The following is a 22,490-nucleotide window of genomic DNA, read 5'->3' on the forward strand; positions in this document are numbered from 1 at the left end:
CAGGCCACACACAGGGAGGTTACCAGAGCCAGTGTATTGCCAGTCCTTTAAACAGACCATTCCAAAAACTTTTCAGTGAGTTCCAGTTCAACAAAACCAAGGGGAAAAATACTGAGGGAATAACTTAATTTAAAAAAGGAGCACACACACACACTCCACATTCAGAACCCGAGGGAATGTCAGTCATTTCTCTTTATATGCTGGGCACATTTGGGAAGCCAGTGAAATGGAGAGAATGCTTATTGAACTTGACCTTCTTATCTGTCGGATCTAGACGGTCAGCAGTCAGTGGGACTTGAAGTCGTGGCAGGCCAGCAGGGCTGCGCTCTGGGTCTCTGTCCTGTGGCTGGACTCTTGCTGTGGCATCCTGGCACATGGCCAGGGTAGAGCAGAAAGGGAGCCCCCAGTGGCCTCAGCTGAGCTAGTCCCCAGACTCCTGGGGGCCCCAGCGGCCCTCCTTACCTTGTCCTTAGATACTTAGCATTTTTGTTTGGTTTTCTTAAAAAAATAACAAATTTTATGAAGATAGAGATCAGATGCTGGATGAATGTCTGGCCAGAGTGGGATCTGAGCAGCTGTGAGGCCAGCCGAGGCTGCCCACGTGGTGCCGGCCCCGACAGGCCTTGTGCTGGCTGCTGCCCCGGAGGGAGCGAGCGGTTGGGGCTGCTGCTCATACCCGCAAGTCTTCCGAATGGGTCACAGCTCCGTGATCTCCAGGGGACTCTCCATGATCACATCTCGAAGCTTGTGCAGGGGTGTGGATTTGGCGGATTCCGTGCGGGCGTTGCGCTCAAAGGCAGTGGCCTCTGCGGCGGTCAGCGTCTCCAGCGAGCGGCCCAGGCCCTTCTGGTCGTCCTCTGGCAGGCTGTTGAGGTCGGTGGCCAGCAGTGTGCCTGTGCTGCCGTGCACCACAGGGATCCCGTCCGGCCCCTTGAGCTCCACCGCTGGCTTGTGGCGGAAGCGCAGGCTGCCCTGGCCCGGGCTGCGGTCCCCAGGCTCCTCCTCCAGCTCCGTCTGGATGAGCTGCAAGAGGCCAGGCCCCCAGTGGCTCAGCTCCCACAGTTCAGGGCCATGCTAGAGGCAGGAGAGGCCGAGCCCCAGAGGCTGCCATCCAGGCCCCTCCCTGCCTCACACAGGGCCTCCCAGCTGGCCTTTGGCCTCCCACCACCCTCCAGACTGGGTGCGTAGAGGCACTGTGGTCATTTAAAATGCTTCGGCACATGCTCGGGGACATGGGCTCCTTGAGGAAACCTTCAAAGGCCTGTCCTCACTTTAAACATCCTGTGACACGGTGTGGTGTCTGGGCTTCTTATCAGGTTGGTTCCTGCGTGCCCAGCTCTGATAGTGACCAGGTAGTACGTGTTCACAGAAGTAGGAGGGGAGAGTGGTCAGGTTATTGAAGGGACAGCGTGCACTCGGCTGGAAAACTGTGGTTAGCTCTAGTCTGAATTCGTAAATACTGACAGTCACTTCAGGTCCACGGGGCCCTATTGACCCTGATGACCAGTTTCTTAAAGTGACATCACTCCCTCCAGGGTGTCTTGGGGTTCACTGCCTCAGAGCACAACCATCCCTGGGAAAGACTCCCCCACCAGAGCCCGGAAGGTAGAAGTCCCCTTGCTGACTTCCGCTAGACCCACACCCTGATGAGCTCCAGAGACGTCAAGGTAGCAGGAGAGAGCACCCCCAGGAGTGGGGCACGGCACACAGCTCCCTGCCCTCCCACCTACCACCCAGCTACCTCGGAGGTGGAGGAGTGGCAGGAGGAGGCTTTTTGCACCATCCGCTGTGCAAAGAGCTTTTTGAGCCGCAGGTAATCCTCCAGGACCACCTTCAGCAGCGAGCCCTGGGGGAGGGAGAGGGTTAACCCCCCACCAAGCCCCTCCACGTCTGCCCCACCTGCTCACCCCCTGTGGGGGCCTGGGGTGCACAGGTTTCGGATCCCAGGATTTGGAGCACGACCTGGGGACAGTAGCCAGAAGCTGCATGGGTCATGCTCAAGGCCACTGCAGGTCAGGGCAGCTCTATGTTGGCCCCGTGCCTAGGCCTTCTGGTGTTCCGGCCCCGTGGAGGCCGGGGGTGGCAGATCTGAGGCTTTCCGTCTTTCCTCTGGAATGAGGTCCAGGTTCAGCCGGGGCTCTGGGTGCAGGGAGGGCTCACCTTGATGGGTCCCTCACGAATGATCTGGCCCAGCTTGGCAATGTTGTCATACTCCTGGATGGCAGCACGCAGGTACCGGTCATCGTCAGGCTTGACGGCTGCTGGCTCGCGCCCAAATGTTCCCTAGAGGGAGACGCCACCCAGGCAGAGAGGTGTAGCTGCTGCCCTCTCCACCCTGCTCTCCACACTGCCAGCCACCCCCGCCCTGGCTCACGTGGGTGCGGGTGGGGCTGTTCCACAGGTCGGCGATCTCACTCAGGTTCTCGGGCAGGTCATCCTCGTGCTCGGCCTGGGCGGCCAGCTCCAGGTTCCGGCAGAAGGGGTCTAGCCACACGGGGTTGGCTCTGCATTTGGGGAGTGGAGGGGGGTCAAGCAAGGGGAGGGGGGTCAAGCAAGGGGAGCGCGCTAGACAGGTGCCCTCCCAGACGAACCTGCCCATCTCCCTGGTCTCTCAACGCCATGCCTTCAAGGTGGCCCCTGCACCTGTGGGTGTTCCTCCCACCCTAGGATCCTGCTTGAGCCGGATGTCAGTCACAGTCAGCTTTGGTGGGGAGATCTCACTCTTGACCCAGTTCCCAAAGTCTCTGCCCCTATATCCTTGCCCTATGCAGGGTGGGGTGGGGCAGGGGCCATCGGACAGGAGTCCAAACTCAGTCATGCAGTTGAGGGTGGAGAGACAGCGGTGATCAGCCCACCAGGGGGCGCCCACAGCCCAGGTTTCAGCCAGCACTTGGGAGGCTGCAGGGACTATGTTCCCTTCCTGGTTCCCAGCAGGCTCAGAGTGCCCGGCCGACTCACCCATCAAAGGAGTACTTGTTGGTGTTGGGCATGTCCATGATGTCGATGAAGCCACGATTCCCTGCAGGTAGAAGGGTTGGGGCTGGGAGGGGAGGTGGGCAGCCAACCAGCTGCGGCTGGGGAATCTGGACACCCAGAGGTCCTCCCCTGTCCCTACTCACCTGCAGAGCCAGCCACAATGGCCTTGAGCTTCCTCTTGTGTCTGGAGAGAAGCAGGAGAAGTGCCCATGAGGGAGGCTGGACTCACCTGGAACCCACAGCCCCGCCTGTCGCTGGGCGCAGGGACACTCACACGGTCCTATAGTACCAGTTCATGAGGATGAAGAGCATGGCGGCCAGGAAGAGGAGGATGGCCAGGACGATGATCGCCATCTGTGGGGGAGAATAGGCCAGGCCTGAACCGTGGGCTCCGGGGTAGAGCTGGCCCCGGGAAGGACGGGGCCCATGGGGTACCTGCAGGGCAGACATGTCATCGGGCAGCCGGACAGAGATGGCAGGCTGCACGTCCAGGACGTTGTAGTTCCGGAAGAGATTCCGCAGCTGTTCCTTGTTCTCATCGATCATCTGGATCACCCTGGACCAGGGTCAGGGGCCTTAGTCCCATCTCAGCCACCCTCCAAGACCTTACCCGCCCCCTGCCGTCTCCTCCGCTCTGCCTGAGCCCCCGGAAGATGATCACCCTGTGTGCACTGAAGCCTTGCAAGACAGAAGCCCCCCTGCCTTGGAGCCGGGGTTCTCACAGGGTCCCTGGGACTTCCTACGGGGTTCTGTTGGGCCTTCACGATAGGCAGAGGCTCCCATCAGGCTCAGGAAGGGAGCTCTGTGCACCCCCCAAACTGAGTCCTTCTTCCTAGCCCTGCCCATGTCTGGGGGAGAGCCCACACAGGCAGTCAGGTGTCTGTGTTTCAATGAGTCCCCTCCCAGTCCCCTCCCCGGGCCCCACCCACCGGTCCACGTCCAGGATGCGGTTGGTATCACGGTTCACCACGTGGATAAGCAGCTCCGTTTGCGCGAAGTTGACCCGGCCTTTCTTGTCCACGTGAAACTAGGGGAGAAGGAGCATTGCTCGGGGGACCCTGGCAGGACCAGGGGAGGGGATAGGCAGGCTTCTTGCAGGAGACTTCCCTGCCCTACCTTACAGTGGACCTGTCACTACTGAGTGCTCACTGAGGACCAGGCTCGGTGCCAACCAGCCCACCGCACGGGGCAGGTGCCATGTATTAGCCCCGGGGGGAGCAGGTAAGGCGGCAGGTACAGGGACCCAGGAGAACTCCGGAGCCTCCCAGTCACGCTGGGAAACGACTCGGGCAGCACACGTACCCCTTCTTGGGCTCCTGACCTTGCCACAATGCCCTGGTCCTTGTGACCTGTCCCCAGCCCCAAGGTGGGTCCCATGGGCCACCTGCACATCGTCGGTGTTGACAATGGCTCCAGTGATGTTGGCGAGCAGGCGGATGAACTCCTCCTCGAAACCTCGCACGCGGTCGGGGATCTCATTAATGACGATCTTGACACGCTGGTCATCCCTCAGGATGTAGATGCCGATGATGGCCGTGTCATTGTGGCCTGCCAGGTCTCGGGCCACAATGTCCACCACAAAGTAGCCAGGGCTGTAGGCCATGAAGAGGTCGAAGGTGCGCAGGATGCCGTCCACGCTCCCTGTGGAAAGCCCGGGGGCGGCACAGCTCAGGGGCCAGCCAGTGCTCCTGAGCCCCCTAGGAAGGGTCAAGGGCCTGGAGACGCCCAGGGAGGCAGTTCGAGGGCCCAGCTGGGCAGTGAGCAATGCCCAGCTGAAGGGCCCTTGGCTCTGCTGACAAGGTCATGGGGTGTACAGCCCAGGCTGCCCCGAGTAGCACTCTTTCTAGAGAAACTGGGCATTTCCACTCTCAATGTGAGATCCTCTTATTCTCAACTATTCCCCAAGTTTTAATTGAAATTCTCTAACATATTAAAACATCTGCTGTCAGGGTGCAGTGGTGCATGCCTGTGATTCCGGTGGCTTGGGAGACTGAGGCAGGACGTTGGAGAGTTCAAAATCAGCCTCAGCAACTTAGTGAGGCCCTGAGCAAATAAAACAAAAAAGAGCTGGGGATGTGGCTCAGGGGTTCAGTGTCCTTGGGTTCAAACCGGGTACCAAAAAGGAAAAAAAAAGTTCAAGACATCTACAGCCTGTGTGGGCCCAAAAATAACAAGTACGTGACTTTGACGATCCTTGATGAGGTGCTGTGGCCACCTCATGTAACTGGAGGCGGTGGCGTGTGAACTAGACCTTGGAGGGTGGGGAGGCACAGCTGAAGGCAGACATGGGTCAGGAGGCGTTCCAGGAAACGGGTCAAAGGCCCAGGGTAGACCTAAGGTTGGCTCAGGGGATGGTAAGCAGCTCAGCCTGGCTGCTCCCAGGGCCCTCAAGGACAGTAGGGGACTGCAGAGCCAGGAAGAGGCACTAGAAGATGATCTACCAATTCTCGGAGGCCAGGCCAAGGAATTCTCCTGACATCCAGATGAGACTGCCAAAGTGGTGGAAGGAAATGGGCCCACCCCAGGGGCGCCTTCCAAACCAGCCCCAGAGTCTCCGCCATCCACAGGCAAATGCACAAGGAAACACGCATATTCCCAAGTGTGGCCTCCGACTTCCATCTCCCCAGTACCTGGCCCGCGCCCCGACACATGAGTTTCAGATGCACGAATGGGAAGCAGGAGGCAGGAATGGGAAGAGGACAGACAGATGGATGCAAGAATGGATGAGTGAATGATGGACGGGACAAGCAGCAAGAGCGAGCAGGTGGGCAGACGCAGAGGTGAACAGGTGCATGGATTAGGGAACAGAAGGGCTGACATGACCGGCCAGGGCTGCCTGTGTCCTTGGGTGGTCTCACGGGCCCCATTTCCCCAGACTCCAGTCCATGCAGTGACTGAGAGGTCGTGGCTGGAGGGCCACCCACGAGCACCCAGGCCCCTACCCATGGTGAAGACCTGACCCACGTCCTCGGAGTCGTTGGCGAGGGCCCGGAAGTAGTGGATGGCCAGGATGCCGTAGAAGACGAGGCTGTTGTTGCCGATGTCCGCGTCCAGGGCCAGCACCTGGATCAGCTCGGAGCCCACCTTGGCATCCGTGGCCACCCCTGTAAGGACCAGCAGGCGGCGTGAGTGTCAGGGAGGGGCCACCGGCAACCTCGGGCCCCGGCTCCGGCCCCTGCACCTGCAGTGTACTCAGCCTTGGTGAAACGCGGCGGCTGGTCGTCGATGTCCTCCAGCACCACGCGCACCTCCTGCAGGGAGAGGTCGGCCACCAGGTCGAGGGCCGGGGAGGCTCCGCGGGGAGGCGTCCAGCTGCGGTTGCTGGAGGCCTTGACGATAAAGGAGAAAACAGCCTCGCGCTCCCGGTCCAGGTCCCGCAGCACCAGCAGGCGCCCGTCGGGCTGCAGACGGAAGTTCTTCTCCTCGTTGCCAGCTGAGGGTGCGACAAGGCCAGGGTGAGGGTGCGAGGGCGCTTTGGGGTCATCTCCAGCCCCAGGGGCGGCGGCACTGGCTGGTCAGGCCCCACCTGCTATGAAGTAGTACACGACAGCGTTGGGACCCTCGTCTGCGTCCACGGCGCCCGTCACGTTGCCCACGAGGGTGCCGCGTGGCGAGTGCTCAGGCACCGTCAGCAGCTGGTACTGGGGGCGGCCTTTCTGCAGAGGGAGGAGGACGTCATCACAGGAGCCAAAGGGGACCTTCCAGCGCCAGCCAGAGGGCCCTGGGCAGTGACTGGGCACTGAGCCATACGGCCCAGGCCTCATGGGATGAGTGGCACTGTGGTGAAGGAGCCCTGCTCTCGGGGAGCCATCCAGTGGCACCCTCCATGAGGACAGAGCTGGGCGTGGCATGTTCTCTGAAGTGTCCCTGGCACCTGAGTGAGTGAATGGGGGGGGCAGGCACACACTCCTGGGCACACACACAGGCTCCAGGGACACCTCATCTCCATGTGCATGTCATGGAGTCCACACCAGGGCCCTCAGCCCGGGTCCCTGCTCTAAGTCAGAGCTGATTTTCATGCTTCCTGCTCACGCCCGGGCATGCACACACATGATATCAGCTCCGTGATCAGGCGCATTTGCCTGACCTGTTTTCTGGGAATGGAACACTCCAGGCAGCACGCTACCTCCCCAGCCTTTTTTCATTTTTAACTTTGAGACAGGGTCTTGCTAAGTTGCTGAGGTTGGCCTCTAAGTTGTTATCCTCCTGCCCCAGCCTCCCAAGTCTCTGGGAATACAGGCGTGCTCCTCCGTGCCTGGCTCTTTGTCCACTTTGGACCTCTGGCTCGTGCCTTGAAGTGTAATAGCTCAATACAGCATCACAGCTGCTCAGAGCAGAGCCGTTCCTTTATGAAAAGCGTGCAGACAGACATTTTCTATGTGTAGCCAAATGTGTATCAGTGTGCACAGGGGAGTGTGTGTGACTGCCACGAGGGACAGGCAAGCTCACTGGAGGCCTCACGAAGAGGGGTTCGTTGTCATCAATGTCCTCCAGGGCCACTTGCAGCGGCTGCATGGTCTCATATGGCACCGGCTGGCCCAGGTCGCTGGCTACCAAGATGAGCTGTGGGCAGAGGAGCACAGTCAGAGGGGAAGGCTGGCGTAAGAGAGTGGCTTAGGACTCCCGGGTGCTGTCCCCAGACAGTTCCCCCCAAGTCACTACAGCCAGAAATTCTGCCGGGGCCCTGGCGTCTTACACTGTACACCGCCTGCTTCTCACGGTCCAGGCGCTGGGCCGTCTGGATGAGGCCACTGACGGGGTCGATGGAGAAGAACTCCCAGTCGCGGTTGCCCGCGGTCTTCAGGAAGCTGTAGCGCACCGCCCCGTTGAGGCCCTCGTCCTTGTCCGTGGCGTACACCTCGTACACGTTGGAGTGCAGCGGGATCTCCTGCGGGGCATGGGAGGGGGGCACATAGACACGAGAACCCCAGCTCCCAGGCCCCCTCGAAGCTCTTGCGCTGATCCTGTCACAGCAAAAGGTCATTGCCACCTCCCAGCGTCCTTGGGGCATGCCTGGTGGCTGGGATCTCTAGGATTCTAAGCATCTGCCAGTTATTTCTCTCCCATCTCCCCAAGCCGAGGCCACTGTCCACTAGGGTCTAGCCTGAGACCCAGCTGTTCCAAGCTTTCTTGAGGTGACCACGTTCTAGGAGTTCCCATCCCCCGCCAGCCCACTGCCTGCCAAGGTTTAGGGGAATCCAAAGGCTTTGGCCATGGCCACTCTGTGTCCCTCGTCTCTCCTGCTCTCTGCGCTACCCTGATCACAGGAACTTTGGGTGTCCCCGAGAAGCAGCATCCATCCAGAAGGGCACCTGGAAATGGAGGACATGCAGACGGGGTGACATGGCAGCTAGAGATTGGCCACCTGGCTGGAGCCTGCTACCGACTCGCTGTGGAACCTGGGTGTGCCACTTCAGCTCTTTGAGCCTCAGGCTCCCCCAGATTTCCTTGAGGCAGGTCTAGCTTAGCAAAGACCTAACTGAAAGCACACAGTGACCCACGGGAAGGCCGCCCACGGCCAGAGAAAAAGAGCGTATCTCCTCGCTTTTAATGGAAAAATTCTCAACTCGGTAAGGTTTCATTGTTTATCTCAGTCATGACGATCAGAAGTTCCAAGTGGCAGTTACATCTGATTAATAAAAAGTGGGGTGACCAACAGATAATTACTTTTAAATGCTGGTCGTTCAGGCTATTCAGGGGACATAAGTCTTCCCAAATACACAGCCCTCGAAGGGAACAACTTAGTAAATAGGGTCTTTAGTGTGGAAAATAACTAGATTATTAATCTCTATCCTGAATTATTACACACACACACATACTTGAAGCAGCTGACAATAATATATAAGATTGAACAAGTTAAAAATTTTAGATTAAAAAAAGCTGGTCTGGGTGTGGTGGTGCACACCTGCAATCCCAGCTACTTGGGAGACTGAGGCAGGAGGATCTCAAGTTTGAGACCAGCCTGAGCAACTTAGTGAGACCCTGTCTCAAAAAAATTGAAAAGGGCTGGAGAGGTAGCTCAGTGTAGAGTGGGCCTGGTTCAACCCCTAGTGCCCCCAGCAAAAAAAAAAAAAAAAAGTTAGCAGGAAGAGGGAGCCGTGGTGAAGTGTGCCTAGCCTCTGGAGCGTCAGTGAGGTGGGCGATTACTTTGAGCTCCCCAGTGGGCAAAGCAATCACTGCAGATGTGATGCTAGAGACAATGTAAAAGCAAATCACAAGGTGACAGCACACAGTTTCCTAGAACTCATCCCTGGGAATATTTTCTTCTGGGGGACCTCAAAGAGGAGACAGCAACAACATGGTCTTAGCCCTGACTTTGAGATGTGGAGACTTGAAGTTTGGGGAGCAGAGAGCAAATCAAACACACCAGCTGTACCCACCCGACCAGTGTACTTTGGGCCTGGGTGCTTCAGAGTTGGCAGGAGGAACAGAGATGAAGGAAGGTTGCCCCTGCCTTCCCACGGCCATTTAGACCAAGGGATTCCAGAACCTCCGCTGTCTCCCCTGTGCCTTATTTGGCTGCTCAGCGCCAACTCCAGGCTGCCTGCACTCAGTATCACAGGAGACCAGCCAGACGGAAGGGGAGTGTGCATTTATTTTAAGATCGGGGAAGCGGGCAGCAGTGGGGACTGTCCTTTGTAGACACCAGAGTAAGAATGGGGCATTTGCTATCATTAGTCCCATTTGCAGATCCAAAAGATTCAGAGAAGCCACTTGCTCAAGGTGCTTTGGCTGGTAGACAACAGAATTCCACTTGACCCCAAGATCTCGTGCTAGCACAGCCACACGATTGACCTGTCTGACCATTGTTTAGTGCTACGTTATGTGGCCCGGGCAAGCCTGCTCTCGCCTGGCCTGCTCCCCCACCCCAACAATGAAGGCCCTTCCACTGCCCAGGCCCTGATGGCAAGAGGAGCAAGCCGGCTGGGTGCGGGAAGCCAGGAGTACCTCTCTGATGTGCAGGACGGTGCCGTTGGGTGGGCGCACGAAGACGGGGCGGTTGTCATTGACGTCGATGACCTCCACCAGGAGCATGGTGGTGCCCCAGAGTGGGGGCTGCCCCCCGTCTGTGGCCACCACAGTCAGATTGAACCTCTCGTAGGACTGCAGAGGCCGCTGTGTGGTCACCAGGCCCGAGTCCATGTCCACATGGAAGGCCTCTGGCAGACAGGGCAGGAGAGCAGGAGTGTGACTGGCCACTGGCCTTCCTGTCCTCACCCTCCTCCTGGCCGGCCCCTCCCACCCCACGATTCACCACGGGCACCCAGGGCAGGCTCCGTACCCATGCCAGGGCCCTCGAGCGAGTAGGCCAGCTGCCCATTGGAGCCCTCGTCCTGGTCGGTGGCCATCATGGTGATGACCGAGGTGCCTGCTGGCTCGTTCTCATACACACTGGTGCTGAACTGGGGCTTGGAGAAGCGCGGCCGGCAGTCGTTCACGTCCAGCACTTGGATCATCACCTGCGGGGGGGGGGTCAAGGACAAGGGTCAGGAGTATCCGGGGCTGCCTTGGGGGACCCAGTCACCCAGGAATAAAGCAGGTGAGGAAGGGAGGCACCGTCTTCTGATGTGTTCACCTCTGGACAATGTACTGAACCCTGAGCCTCAGTTTGCCCAGCTGTGTGCCAGGGACCACGGTTTCTCTCCCGGTCACTGCCATCTGCTGGATGCCGGTGGAGCGCCTGGCTCAAGGGAGCCCTTAGCAACCAGAACAGTCTGTCGTGGGCCCTGGAGAAGGAACCCCTCACCCGCCCCTCCTACCTGGTCCCTTGCTACTCCCTACAGACGCCTGTAAGTCTGGCTGTGTTCTCGGGACCTTAATACCAGATTGCGGGCTTCCTCCATTCCCTAGGGCCTTTTTTGTGTGTGTGTGTGTGCTGGGGATTGAAGTCAGGGGTGCTGAACCACTGAGCCCCATCCCCAGCCCTTTTTATGTTTTATTTAGAGACGGGGTCTCACTGAATTGCTTAGCGCCCCGCTAAGTTGCTACAGCTGGCTTTGAACTCATGATCTTCCTGCCTCAGCCTCCTGAGCGGCTGGAGTTCCAGGCGTGCGCCACTGTGCCCAGCTCCTGGGGCCCCCCTGGACTGGGATTTGCATCTGCTCTTGGCTTCCCCTGCAGACCCCACAGCCCAGGGCAGGTCCTACAGACATAGCAGGCCCCTCCTCCCCAGGGCCAGGACCCTGCCCAGCTGCACTGGCATCAGAGCCCTGCAGGACAGGGATTTGGAAGATCAGCCTTCAGTGCACAAAGCCTTTCCAACCACCTCATCACCCAGATTCCTCATCGCCACCTCTGCTGCCTCCTTTGCAGATGTGACCACTAAAGTTCAGGTTCGTGGACAAGTGTGGTGTCTCAGCTAGCGAGACCTTGGTCTCCTCCAAAGTTTGTGCTTTTCTCTACGTGGTACATGTGTGTGTGTGACAGGGACAAGATCCAGCTATGTGTGTGTGCTCCCAGCTCTGTCCCTCAACCTGCAAGAAAGAATTTGTCTTGGCTCATCCAGCGTCTCACCTCTCCACCCCTTTTGGAGAGTTTCCTTTGCATAATTAGGCTAGCGAGAGGGAGAAGCAGAAGATCAAGTACAGAAAGACAGGCCTGCAGCAGGCTCAGCAGCTTGTAATACCAGCCATTCGGGAGGCTGAGGCAGGAGGATCACAAGTTTGAGGCCAGCCTGGGCAACTTACTGAAACCCTTTCTCAAATTAAAAGGGCTGGTAGTATAGCTCAGTGGTAGAGCACCCCTGGGTTCTATCCCTAGTACTGGGGAAAAAAAAAAAAAGCCCCAAAATCAAAAAGAGCTTTAGAAAGCAGAATAGGGTAAAGAGAAAGCAAAAGGCTCATGGCTGGAGACTTTGGGTACAAAAGGGGAGAGACCACTCAAGAGGTGAGACACTGGCCTGAGAGCCACTGTGAGGACCCTATAGAACTAGAATGGGATTGTTGTTGTTGTTATAATAATAATAATAATAATAATAATAATAATAATAATAATATTATTATTATTATTATTATTTTGAGACAAGTTCTCACTAGGCTGGCCTCAAACTCCTGGACTCAAGTGATCCTCCTGCCTCAGCCCCCTCAGTGCTGGGATGACTGGTACTTGCCACCATGTCCAGTGGGGGTTGTGAATTTGATTCCTCATTAAAGGAATCATTCCTCTAATCAGTCACTTGATAAAGCTCTCTCAAAGGAGTCATTTAAGAGTCATTTGTAAAGGTGACGACTTTATAATTATTTTTGGTGGCTGGATGGTGTACCTTTCAATGGGACACTGTGGAGACACTGGGTCACGTGGAACCGTAGGCCACTCTCGGGCGTGTTTAGCCACCTCAGCAGCAGTCTGGCACAGGGATTTCTCTTAGAGTCCCCGTCATCTTAGGCCGTAGTCATTGTAACCCACCCAGGCTTTTCTTGCTGCCTCCACAATCCCAGCCCCTGGCGAACCTGGCTTCGGTGGGTCCCCTCACCTGCACGGAATTTTCTCGACGGTTGCTGGCTACATCCCCAGGGTTGTCTTTGGCCAAGGCAGTCAGGATATAGTGGTCCTTCTTCTCCCGGTCCAGAGGGGACAGCACATAGATGTCACCCTAGCAGGGGGAGGGTGGCTTCAGGTCCTTCGTCCATCTAACAGATGGACCTACTATGGCCAGATGCTGTTTTGGACTCTGCCTCCTGGGAAGTCCCATTCTAGTGGCTCTTTTTGCCCTTACTACCCCAATCCACCTGAGATTAAATGACCCGTCCAGGCTACAGCCAACTGCCTGACCAGGTCCTGGCGTGGAGTAGGTATTCCAAAACAGTCACTGTTTTTGGTGTCAGGCCAGAGCACAATCTGACCATCCACCCCGGGCATGGTAAACCCTAGGGAAACGCAGCATGTGGGAGGCAGAGGCAGGGGGAAGGCCAGCTTCTGGGGAGGGGCCAGCTGACCAGCCATTCCTGGGCCTCAGGGCTCCCTCCCCCCTCTGACAAGGGCAGCTTTTGACTCAATGTGCCACGTTTGAATCCACCTTTCTCCCAAGTTTCTGCTCCCCCACAGGTCTGAGACTCACGGGAACACGGGGGGATCTACCCTTCGGGGTATCTCCCCTACCTCCGCACTGAGTATAGGGCTATGCACACAGTAGGCACTCAACAGTGACCACTCTCCCAGGCCTGTCTTTGGACAGTCTCAAAAGGCAGTCCCGTGGACTTTCAGGTTTCTTTTTCTGGTGAGGACACATCTCAGAAGTCCTCGACCCATGAAGGGTTGGTTCCTACAGACCTGGGCCACTTCCTTCCACATCCGCTGGGACAGAAAGGCCAGCCGACAGGATGTCTGGCACTCGAGGAAGAGTTTGCTGACTTGGCTAAAGAGCCTCTGAGGTTACAGCTGTCCAGGGGCAGTGCTCTGCAACAGGGGGATGCCTGCAGTCCCCCAGGGGGTTCTCAGCCTCGGATGCAGGGCCTGCCCACTGCAGAGCCCAGGCCCCCAGCGCACGCTCACCGTGGAGGGGTTGATGGCAAACGTGCCCTCGCCATCCCCCAGGCTGTACTCGATGAGGGCAAAGTTGCCCGAGTCGGCGTCAGTGGCAGTGACTGTCAGGATGACGGTGCCCACAGGCACATCCTCCAAGACGGCCTCCTGGAGAGAGCAGACCACGGTTGGCCCAGAGCCCACGTCCTGCCAGGGACTCACCCGTGCAGGGGACCCAGGGCACCCAGTGGCTTATGTGCTGAGCACTCCCGGGGACCTTAGGAGCCAGTGAGGTGGGAGTGGAAGGTGCACAAGGACCCCCAGGAACAGGTCCAGGCCCAGCCTGATGGCCTGGCCACCGACCTGGTAGGAGGGCTGGTCAAAGATGGGGTTGTTGTCATTGATGTCCACAATCTCCAGGTAGACAGGAATCTCAGCTGCCCGGGGCGGGGACCCATTGTCTGAGGCCCTCACTGTGAAGTTGAGCCAGTGCACTTCCTCATAGTCCACTGTCCGGTTGGCAATGACCTTCCCTGAGAAACAGGCATCTGCTGCCAATTTTGGCCACTCCTCACAGCCACTCTCTAAAGTGTGAGGAGAAGGATCTGCGACTCTGAGGGTCAGATGTGGCCCCATTAGGAGGAGGATGAGCAGGCAACACTGCCCCGTGGTGACCCAGAAGGCTAAGAGGGGCTGTTGTCACCCGAGAGGCAAGGAAAGACCTCACAAGCAATGGATGCACGTCACCAATCCCAGGGCCTCCTCTGAAACTCGTCCTCTGGGCTTTCCTGCTTCCAAGTGACGCTGATAAGCAGGAGGTTGGGTGGCCGAGATGGTGGTGGGTGTGACAGAGAGGGGATGGGGTGTGACAGGTTCCAGCAGACACCAGGGAACCTCCATTCCCCAGGACTGGGCACTCTGTCCTTCATGTTGGGCATCTGGGAGTGAATGAAGCTCGGCCATCTTGGGTCTGGCCCAGCCCCGAGGCCCAGGGGTCCCAACTTGGAGGGTGATAAGCAGGCCACCGTCCTGCTGGGAGGCTGAGCGGGCACAGACACATATGTCCCCAGCCCTCCGCAGGCCGATGCCCACCTACCAGCTGAGGCGTCTTCCAGCTGGACGTAGCCTGGGGGCATGAGGTCCAGCAGGGCATAGGTGATCAGTCCGTTGAGGCCCTTGTCAGGGTCCACGGCTGCCACGGCGATGAGCGTGGTGCCTGGGGTGGCCCCCTCCAGGATCCGCTCTGTGTAGTAGGTGATCCCGAAGGGCTTGAACTGGGGCGTGTTGTCATTGACGTCCAGGATGTTGACCGTCAGCTTGGCTGGGGTGCGGGCAGGGGTGAGGGGGAGGGGAGGGGCACATGGCCAGACCAGACCTTCCTGAGCCTCAGCTAAGCCAGAGAGGGTGGCGGCATCCCACAGCCCTCTGGGGACTCCTTGAAGAGGGACTCAGGCCTCAGGCTGTGACATGTGACCCTGTCCTCTGGTCTGGACTCACCCTTCCATAAGGGGAAGGGGCTTGTGTTCTACTAACTGGCCAGATGGCCTTGGTGAGGCCTCGGTGAGCCCTCGGCCCCTGCTGAGTTTCCTGACCTATTCGGGGAGACGGGACTAAGGTGGTCTTGGAGACCCTTGCCACACCCCACGCGAGTCGTGCCCTCTCTAACCCCAGGCCACACCCGCAACCCTGCCAGCTTGGGACACGTAAGAGATGACCAAGTCTGCCCTTCCTTCCGGAAAAGTCGGGCTTCTGGGCTGTGAAGATAAGCAGCCAACATCTGCTGGGTCTAACTCCTCACCCCAGCAGTGTCCCTGCCTCATGGCTCCGCAGCCCCCTCCCGGCCACGTCTCAGGTGCAGACCACAGTAGCCCCTGCCCGCGTTTCCCTATCTCGGTGCCTGGAGCCCCAGTGCAGTGTCTGTGGCCTCCAGTCACCTTCCTGTGCTCTTGGCTTCCTCTGTGGGGACCCCACAGCTTCCTATCAGATCGTGAGGTTCCTGTGGGGCATCTAGCCACACCCGACAGCTACTCCTCCTTTCTCAGTCCCCTTCCAGGCTCCAAGCATCCTTCCCCCTGGAGCCTGGGAGCGAGGATTCCACATGAGTCCAGCCTCACCTGGCCGCCACCTTCCACGGCCCCAGTGCCACCAACCCCCTGCAGCCCTCGGGCGAGTCCTGTTGGTCCCCCTTGGGGCCAGGCCTGTGCCTCTTCTTGCCCCACTGCAGCCCTGAATGGCTCTGAGCCACCATGGAGGGATCCCAGCAGAGAAACCTTACCATTTGGCACGCTGACGGAGCGCTCTGGGAGGTCACTGGCATTGTCAATCACTGAGAGAGTGACCTCATACGTGGCAACCAGCTCCCGGTTGAGGGGGGATTTTACCATCACAGACCCTGTGGACCAGACCAGGTCAGGTTCAGTTGGAGGGGAACCCCCTAAAATCTGGGCCTCCCGGGGTGCTCCTGGCCAACCCCTCCAGTCCCTAAAGAGGGCAGTAGTCCTCGGTGGACCTAGGACTTGTGGCTGGGACGGTCCACCCTTGGGGACTTGCCCCCCACTTAATGCTTACTAGCCAGGCGACCTCCGTAGGTTACTTAACCTCTCTGCACTTCCGTTTCCTCACACGCAAAAGGGGGAAATTCCAGCACCTACCATACAGGGTTATTTTGAGGATCGGAAAAGTTAAATTTCCATTTACAAAGTACTCAGGCCTGCACCCAGCTTATAGAAAGTGCTAGGTAATTTTGTTTAAAAATACTTATAATCCACAACGACATGAACGCCCTTAACACTATCACACTGCATACTTCAAATGGCTCAGGCGGTCAATTTTATGTGCGTTTTGGTCACAATTTTAAAAATTCATATGTTCCAGGGAGATCAGGTATAAAGGAAGGTCATGGCAGCTAAAAAGCCATGAGGAGGGTCCCTGAAGGTGACCACATGGTGGGATGGGCCCTTTGTCTTAATGATTAAGGCGGTGTGAACTGGGCTGATTGCAGGACAAGAAGGTTGACATCACATTAGTATCAGCAAGCGAGCTGGGCCCAGTGGTGCACGCCTATGATCCCAGCAGCTCAGGAGGCTGAGGCAGGAGGATCACCAGTTCAAGGCCAGCCTCAGCAACTTAGCAAGGCCCTAAGCAACTCAGCAAGACCCTGTCTCTAAATAAAATACCAAATGGGCCGGGATGTGGCTCAGTAGTTAAATGCCATTGGGTTCAATCCCCAGAACCAAATAAATAAATTAATTAAATAAAAATCAGCAATCCGGTTCCTTCTCTTCTACCCACTGCCTCCCAGAGTCCCCGCCTACTCCCTGACCAGAGAAGAACCCTCCAGAACTGTGGGCTTGTCTGGACAGACCTAGTTTGGCGGTCTCAGTGCTGCCCCTGGGGGGTCTGTCTTCTCCTGCCTGCTGCGGGCCTGGCGGCTCCTCCCTCCTCCATTAGGCTGAGGACCCCTCTCCTCCTCAGGCGCTGGGGTCTCGGGCTCCCTTCCCCCTTGGCGGACCCCCTGGCTGGGCTTCTGTCCTCCATGGGTCCCCAGCCATGGGGGCCGTCACTTACCCTGGGCTGCCGCCTCCTCCTCCTCCTCCTCTTCCTACTCTCGCTCCCCGTCCCCCAGGCTGGGGAGCGAGGATGGGGAGAGGGCAGCTGCATTCAGTCTGCAAAGGCTGGGCCACGGCCTGGCCCGGCCCCCCAGGGCAGGAGGGGTGGTGGGGTGCGGTGGGCATGGAGGAGGACAATGGGTGGAGCAGAGAGGAGATGAGGTGGGAAGTGACAGAGACAGAGCTCAAACCTGCGGGCCTGCCAGCCGTGGGAGAGAAGAGGGTTAAGTCAGTTAGTTCAGGGGACACGGGAGGGAGGGAGCGGAGCAGGGTGCGGCAGGGGGCTCAGAGCCGACCAGGGCAGGAGGGACAGGGCTGTGCAGGGAGAGGGGAGGGCCAGGAGAGCGGAGGAGCAGGTGGGAGCCCGAGGAGTGGACAGCCTGGGGCCAGGCTCCGGCAAGAGGGGGAGGGGGAGCCAGTGAGGTGGAAGAGCAGGAGGCAAAGGGCAGAGAAGACACTGGAAAGAAAAATAGAGAGAAGAGAGTCAGTAGGAGGAGGGAGGACAGAGAACGGCAGGAGAGCAGGGCACGGCGGCTCTCCATGGTCCTGAGCCGGGGGCCAGGGGGCCAGGGGGCCAGGACCCGGGCCTGGGCGGCTTCTGGCATGGATCGCTCTCCTTCTCGTCCTTTGGGCCCCCATCCAGACGGAGGTGACTGCACTCTGGCTATGGCACGCTGTGACCTCTGGCCCCTCTCTCTTTAGTACCCCACTCCCTCAGTCTCCTTCCGTAATCACAGCGATGTACTCGCCTGCATTTTTATTTTAAAATCACATGAAAACCATGTGATGTTTTTAAAGACATTAATGCAAATGCTACAGTGGTATCTCTCTCACCCTTGCTCTTTCTGTGACTGCTGTAGATCCACCCACGGTGCTGCGTGTCTGCTCAACTGCATGGCACCCCACGGACCCACTGCTTTTTACTCTCTAGGCTCTTAGGGATGGATACTTGCGTGGCCTTTGAGTCCCACTAGCACCACTGACACTGCTGTAACACCCACAGGCAGTGCCATGATTGCCCTGAGGATTTCTCTGGGACATATGGTAGGTCCGGGGGTCTTAGTGGACCTCATGCTGGATTGTCCTGATGGTGGAATCAGTCCCAGCTTCTAGAGTAATGCACGAGGGTTCCAATGTTCCCACACTATACCAACATCCACATCGCCCAGGATCCTTATGTCTGCTATGGAGATACTTCACACGTGGAAAATGTCTCACTGCCGAGTCCCTGCACGTTTCTCTGAATAACAATGAATTTTTTAGCCTTCCGTCACAGCCATGTTAATTTTTTGTCACTCCTGTGGCCCTTCCGAGAAATGTGCTTTGGAATATCCATGTCCCTTCTCTAACTGGTAGAGAAGCCAAAACACCAAGCTGTTGGGGAAGTGGCACAATCCAATTGTGCTAAGCTGCGTCAATGGTGAAAGATAAGCTGCAGTCCCCTTTGTTTCGTGACAGTATAAAAAAATCGTTAACAGTACCAATGGATGTAGCTTACAAATTTAAATGGCCAGTGTACGTGGGAAGAAAGCATTGGTTTGAACCTAGTTAGTAAAGAAAAGCATATTAAAACAAGGTGCCATTTTCCTTTAAAACACAAACATTCTACAATACGGAGTGCTGGCATGGATGTGGTGAGAAGGGCACTCTTGTGCAATACTGCAGAGTGACAGAGCCAGGAGGGACAGAGATGCTGCTTGAGGGAGGAGGAAGGGGGAGGGAGAAAGAGAGAGAAGAATACAATATTAACAGGGAGAAAGGAGAATAGAAGGAACTGTGTGGGAAGAATAAAGGAAGGAAGCAGGGAGCAAGAGTCTGGGCAGGAGTTGGAGGGGAGGGGGAGGCCCTGTACCTGTGTTGATATTCACGGCGAAGGCATCCTCCTGGTTGGGCACCAGGCGGTCGGTGTCATCCTTGGCCACGATGTCAATGATGTGGTACTCCAGCTTTGGGTTGAGGTCCAGGTCGATGGCGGTGACGTTGGCAATGACAGAGCCTGGCTCTGCCGACTCCAGCACGCTCACCGTCTGGATGGGGTTGAGGAACTCGGGGCGGGAGTCATTGATGTCATCGATCAGGATGGTGATGATGGCTGTGCCCGAGAGAGGGACAGTGCCCCGGTCGGTGGCCACCACCGTCAGCCTGTAGGCTTCCTGTTCCTCCCTGTCGATGGTGGCATTGCCCACTCGGATGACCCCAGTGACGGGATGGATGAGGAAGCGGTCCTGGGCCCCGGCTTCTATCCGGTAGACAAGCTCTCCGTTGAGGCCACTGTCCTCGTCTGTGGCTGTGACTTGAAGGACCGAGAATCCTGTGGGGGGAGGAGTAGCGAGCATGAGACCCCCAGCAAGACCAGGCCAGCACCCCTTTACTGCGGTGCACCAGGGACTCCTTCTCACCGCAATTTTTCCAGCATTTATTTTTTAAAAATTTTTTATGTTTGTAATTTTATATAAAAATATATATTTTTGGTACTGGGGCTTGTACCCAGGGGTGCTTTACCACTGAGCCACACCCCCAGCCCTGCTTATTCTGTTTTGAGCCAGGGTCTTGCTGAGTTGCTGAGGCTGGCTTTGAACTTGGGATCCTCCTGCCTTAGTCATTGGGATTGGGATGACAAGTGTGCACCGCACCTGCTCCTACATTCTTTAATTAGGCAATATTTTATAATTTAATGTCAGTTGTACCTTCTGAAAAGCGTCTGCTTTTTGCCTTCTGCCCATTTCTGTCAATTTATACAAATCACTGTACACAGTTATGAAAACCTCTGTGGCATGTGTACAGGTCCCTCAGAGGCACGGGCTAGAGGCCCGATTCTCAGCCCAGGGCACTATTAGAAGGTGGGGCCTAGCTGGGGTCTTCCAGTCACATGGGAGTGTGCCCTAGAAGAGGCTAGTGGGACCCTGGCACCACTGCTTTGTTTCCTGGACACCACAAGGTGGGCAGCTTGCTCTGCTCTGACGCTCTGTCTCACCTCAGGGCCAAAAGCGATGGGGCTGACTGACCATGAACTGAAACCTCAAAGACTGTTGGCCCAAATGAATCTTCCCTTTTTTTAAGTTGATCATCTCAGACTTTTTGTTATAATAACGAAAGCTGACTGATACAGTAACTCGGGACAAAAAACTTTTTCTCTGTTTGTTACTTATGACAAATATCTTTTTCTCAGTTACTTTTTACTCAGTTACAGTATTGGTCATCATTGTTTAACGTAAATAGAAGTTTAAAGAAGTTTATTTTTTTTTTTTTTTGTGGGGCTGGGATTGGAACCCAGGGCCTTGCACATGCTAAGCACAAGCTCTACCACCAAGCTTCACCCCTAGTCCCGAGAAGGTTTTTCTAATGCATTGAAATTTAATGGTTTTTTTTTTTTTTTAGTTCTTTTTTTGGGGGGGGGCACCAGGGATTGAATTCAGGGACACTTGACCACTGAGCCACATCTCCAGCCCTATTTTTTTTAATTTTATTTAGAGACAAGGTCTCACTGAGTTGCTTAGCACCTCACTTTTGCTGAGGCTGGCTTTGAACTAGTGATCCTCCTGCCTCAGCCTCCCATGCTGCTGGGATTATAGGAGTGAGCACCCAGCTGTCTTCTGTTTCTTTTATGCTTAGAAACCTTTGTACCCAGAAACCAGATAAATACTTACCCAATTTTCTTCTTTTAGTTTTTAGCATTTTCTACTCTTCTACATACGTTTTAGAATGTCTAAGTTTTATTTTGGTGTCTGATATGAGGTGAGATTCTATACCATTAAATCATATGTAATTAGATTACATGTAGATTATATAATCTAAAATACTAGATAATAATTTTTTTCCTCACTAAATAGCTTTCTCCATTGGTTTCCTATTTTTAAGTCCCATAATACTATATACTTTAACGTACCATTGTCTGTTTGGGGGCTACTCCAGCCCAGTCTTGTGTTCATACCACATGGTTTTAAATACTGTAGCTCCGTAATGTCTCATATCTGGTAGAGCAAATCTGGCTTTAGTATACTTTGAAAATTTCTTATTCTTCCAGATAAACTTTAGAACCAAATTTATCCCCCCAAAATGAAATTCTGATTGTGATGGAAATACACTGATCCTATTTTGACATTAAGATACCCAGACTTTCCTACCATGAACACAGATGGAATATACTTAGGGTCTTTTTGGGAATATAGTATGGACTATGGGGGTGCAGCTCAGTGGTAGCGCACGGGCTCAGCATGTGCAAGGCCCTGGGTGTGGTCCCCAGCAATAAGAACAACAAAAAGCTGAGGTTCGGAGAAGGGAGTGCAGGGGTTGGGTTCCCCAATCACATGCAGCTCATCCCTCCCCCACTGGGGGTAAACCCTGTATCCACCTGGACCTCCCACCCCCAGTGACCCCGACCCTCCTGGCAGGGACCAGGGGAGGGGGTCTGTCTTGTGCTCACCTGGTGGGCAGTTCTCCAGCAGGTGGGCAGTGAGGGTGGCGGGGCTGAAGGTGGGCCAGTTGTCGTTGTCATCCAGGATGGTGACGAGCAGGTTGGCCGTGCCATTGAGCAGCCCTATGTCCTCGGCTAGCAGCAGCAGCTCCAGGACAGGGGGGGAGAAGGCCTCCCGGTCAATGAGGACACCTGACCTCACGGTCACCACACCTGGTGCAGGGGAAGGAGCGCAGTGGGGACAGAGATGAAGAGAGCAGAGAAGATGTCCCAGTGGCTTTCTTCCCCAGACGCAGCCACCTGTGTGGTCCTCTGTGGCTCACGGGTACCCTCTGTGCCTGCAAGAGTCCAGCCTGGAAGACTGACCCGGGACAGGATGGACCCGCTCCATTGGGGTGGGTATCTGTCACCCATTGGCCTTCCGTCCCAGATGAGGCCAACGGGACATGGTTTCTGGGAGCTGGTCTGGGCAGAGGATGGGGCAGCTGCTTTGGTGGCTCCTGTGTGACCCAGGTCCTGGGAGGTGAAGGGCGGGGCTGGGGCTCAGCACTCAGGCTGAGAGTTTGGGCACCAGGACGTTCCAGCTTCCTTCTGGTCCCCCTGCCTGGCCCCTGGGTGGCCTCGACCAGCTGCACTACGGGGATGTGGGCTGTGAGGAACGGGTCCCGGTGGGCGACCTGGATCGACCTGGATCTGAGCAGGAGGCCCCAGATCTAGCAGCGGGGCCCGTCCACCCCAGAGCCCCAGCGGGAAGCCGGGGCGGGGCCCAGGCCTCACCCGTATTGTTGTCGATGTCAAAGAGGCCACTCTGGGGGCCCAGCAGCTGGTAGGTGACCATGGCATACTCATCCTGGTCCGCGTCCAGGGCCAGGATGGGCCCATTGAGCACCGTGAGGGGGGTCCCTGGGCCAGGAGGAAAGGAGTCACCGCAGGTCAACAGGGTCCCCCCTCCCCGCTCCCCGGCCCCTGACCCCGTGAGCCATGGCTGACAATGGATGAGAGGGGAGGGAGGTGAGGCGGACAGGGTGGGG

At 56.6% G+C, this 22,490-nt stretch overlaps 1 protein-coding gene across 2 annotated transcripts; it reads right to left on the reverse strand.

Moving 5' to 3' along the window:
* Window positions 1–23: 23 nt before the first annotated feature.
* Window positions 24–22,437, reverse strand: Cdh23 (cadherin related 23). Of its 2 annotated transcripts, XM_071611188.1 has the most exons (24): window positions 22,237–22,437; window positions 21,469–21,672; window positions 18,898–19,356; window positions 15,713–15,829; window positions 14,534–14,758; window positions 13,801–13,970; window positions 13,468–13,605; window positions 12,449–12,568; window positions 10,259–10,436; window positions 9,925–10,136; window positions 7,673–7,864; window positions 7,426–7,539; window positions 6,503–6,632; window positions 6,158–6,409; window positions 5,919–6,080; window positions 4,361–4,617; window positions 3,906–4,003; window positions 3,412–3,532; window positions 3,251–3,330; window positions 3,120–3,160; window positions 2,959–3,019; window positions 2,375–2,504; window positions 2,161–2,283; window positions 24–1,023 (listed from the first exon to the last, which is right to left on the reverse strand). In XM_071611188.1, exons 1-24 carry the CDS (start codon window positions 22,295–22,297, stop codon window positions 697–699), a joined length of 3,972 nt encoding a protein of 1,323 aa, XP_071467289.1. In that variant the 5' UTR covers window positions 22,298–22,437; the 3' UTR covers window positions 24–696. The 2 variants fall into 2 exon arrangements, with proteins under 2 accessions (XP_071467289.1, XP_071467290.1); XM_071611189.1 differs by lacking the exons at window positions 21,469–21,672; window positions 22,237–22,437 and adding an exon at window positions 20,932–20,950.
* Between the last annotated feature and the right edge of the window lie 53 nt (window positions 22,438–22,490).

Source organism: Marmota flaviventris, chromosome 4 (assembly GCF_047511675.1).
Source record: "Marmota flaviventris isolate mMarFla1 chromosome 4, mMarFla1.hap1, whole genome shotgun sequence".
NCBI classification, from domain to species: Eukaryota; Metazoa; Chordata; class Mammalia; order Rodentia; family Sciuridae; genus Marmota; species Marmota flaviventris.